We start from the raw sequence: 626 nt of genomic DNA on the forward strand, positions 1-626 counted from the left end.
GTTATACTTATTGTTGATATTCATTTTAAGAGCCTGCCAGAGTCGGTGCTCCGTATCTGGTGTGAATCATTAACTCAGGCGTTCTGTATTTTGTTAAAGTACTCATTAACATCTTCTCATACCAAGTAACTCGTAATAAGTTAGACACTAAATAACAGCAAAATTGAAGTAAATCATAACACGGCAGTATATCATATATTCGTCGAAGTTAAACTTTAACCTGCATTAAACACTATAAGATCACATTTCGATAATCCCATTATACTACACAGTAAGTCCCCACATTCGCTCTCAACGTTAATACGAAGTTCCCGTCTACGTGCGGGCCATAATAAAAGGAATTCTTATTGGCCTCGTGTTATCGGGTATTGGCTTCTTACGACCTCTTGTGACCCTTGCCCTCCCGCCCGCAGATCGGCCCCGAAAAGGAGGAGTTCACAGTGGACGGCCTGACCCCAAAGAAGAAGTACAAGTTCCGCGTGAAGGCCGTGAACAAGGAGGGCGAGTCTGAGCCCCTCGAGAACGATGAGCCCATTACGGCTCGCAACCCCTACGGTCAGTGCCAGCCGGAATATCTGAATATGTATAGACTGATAAACGAATGACTATAATCATAGAAACATGAA

At 43.5% G+C, this 626-nt stretch overlaps 1 protein-coding gene across 1 annotated transcript in view; it reads left to right on the forward strand.

Moving 5' to 3' along the window:
- The window catches only part of LOC119588147 (twitchin-like), a gene marked incomplete in the record, with an annotated part of 124,648 nt that overhangs the window by 78,934 nt on the left and 45,088 nt on the right, over positions 1 to 626 (forward strand). The window contains 1 exon segment of the mRNA XM_037936853.1: positions 414 to 555. Coding sequence (XP_037792781.1) covers positions 414 to 555 — 142 coding nt within the window.

This window comes from Penaeus monodon, chromosome 23, assembly GCF_015228065.2.
Source record: "Penaeus monodon isolate SGIC_2016 chromosome 23, NSTDA_Pmon_1, whole genome shotgun sequence".
Classification (NCBI taxonomy): Eukaryota; Metazoa; Arthropoda; class Malacostraca; order Decapoda; family Penaeidae; genus Penaeus; species Penaeus monodon.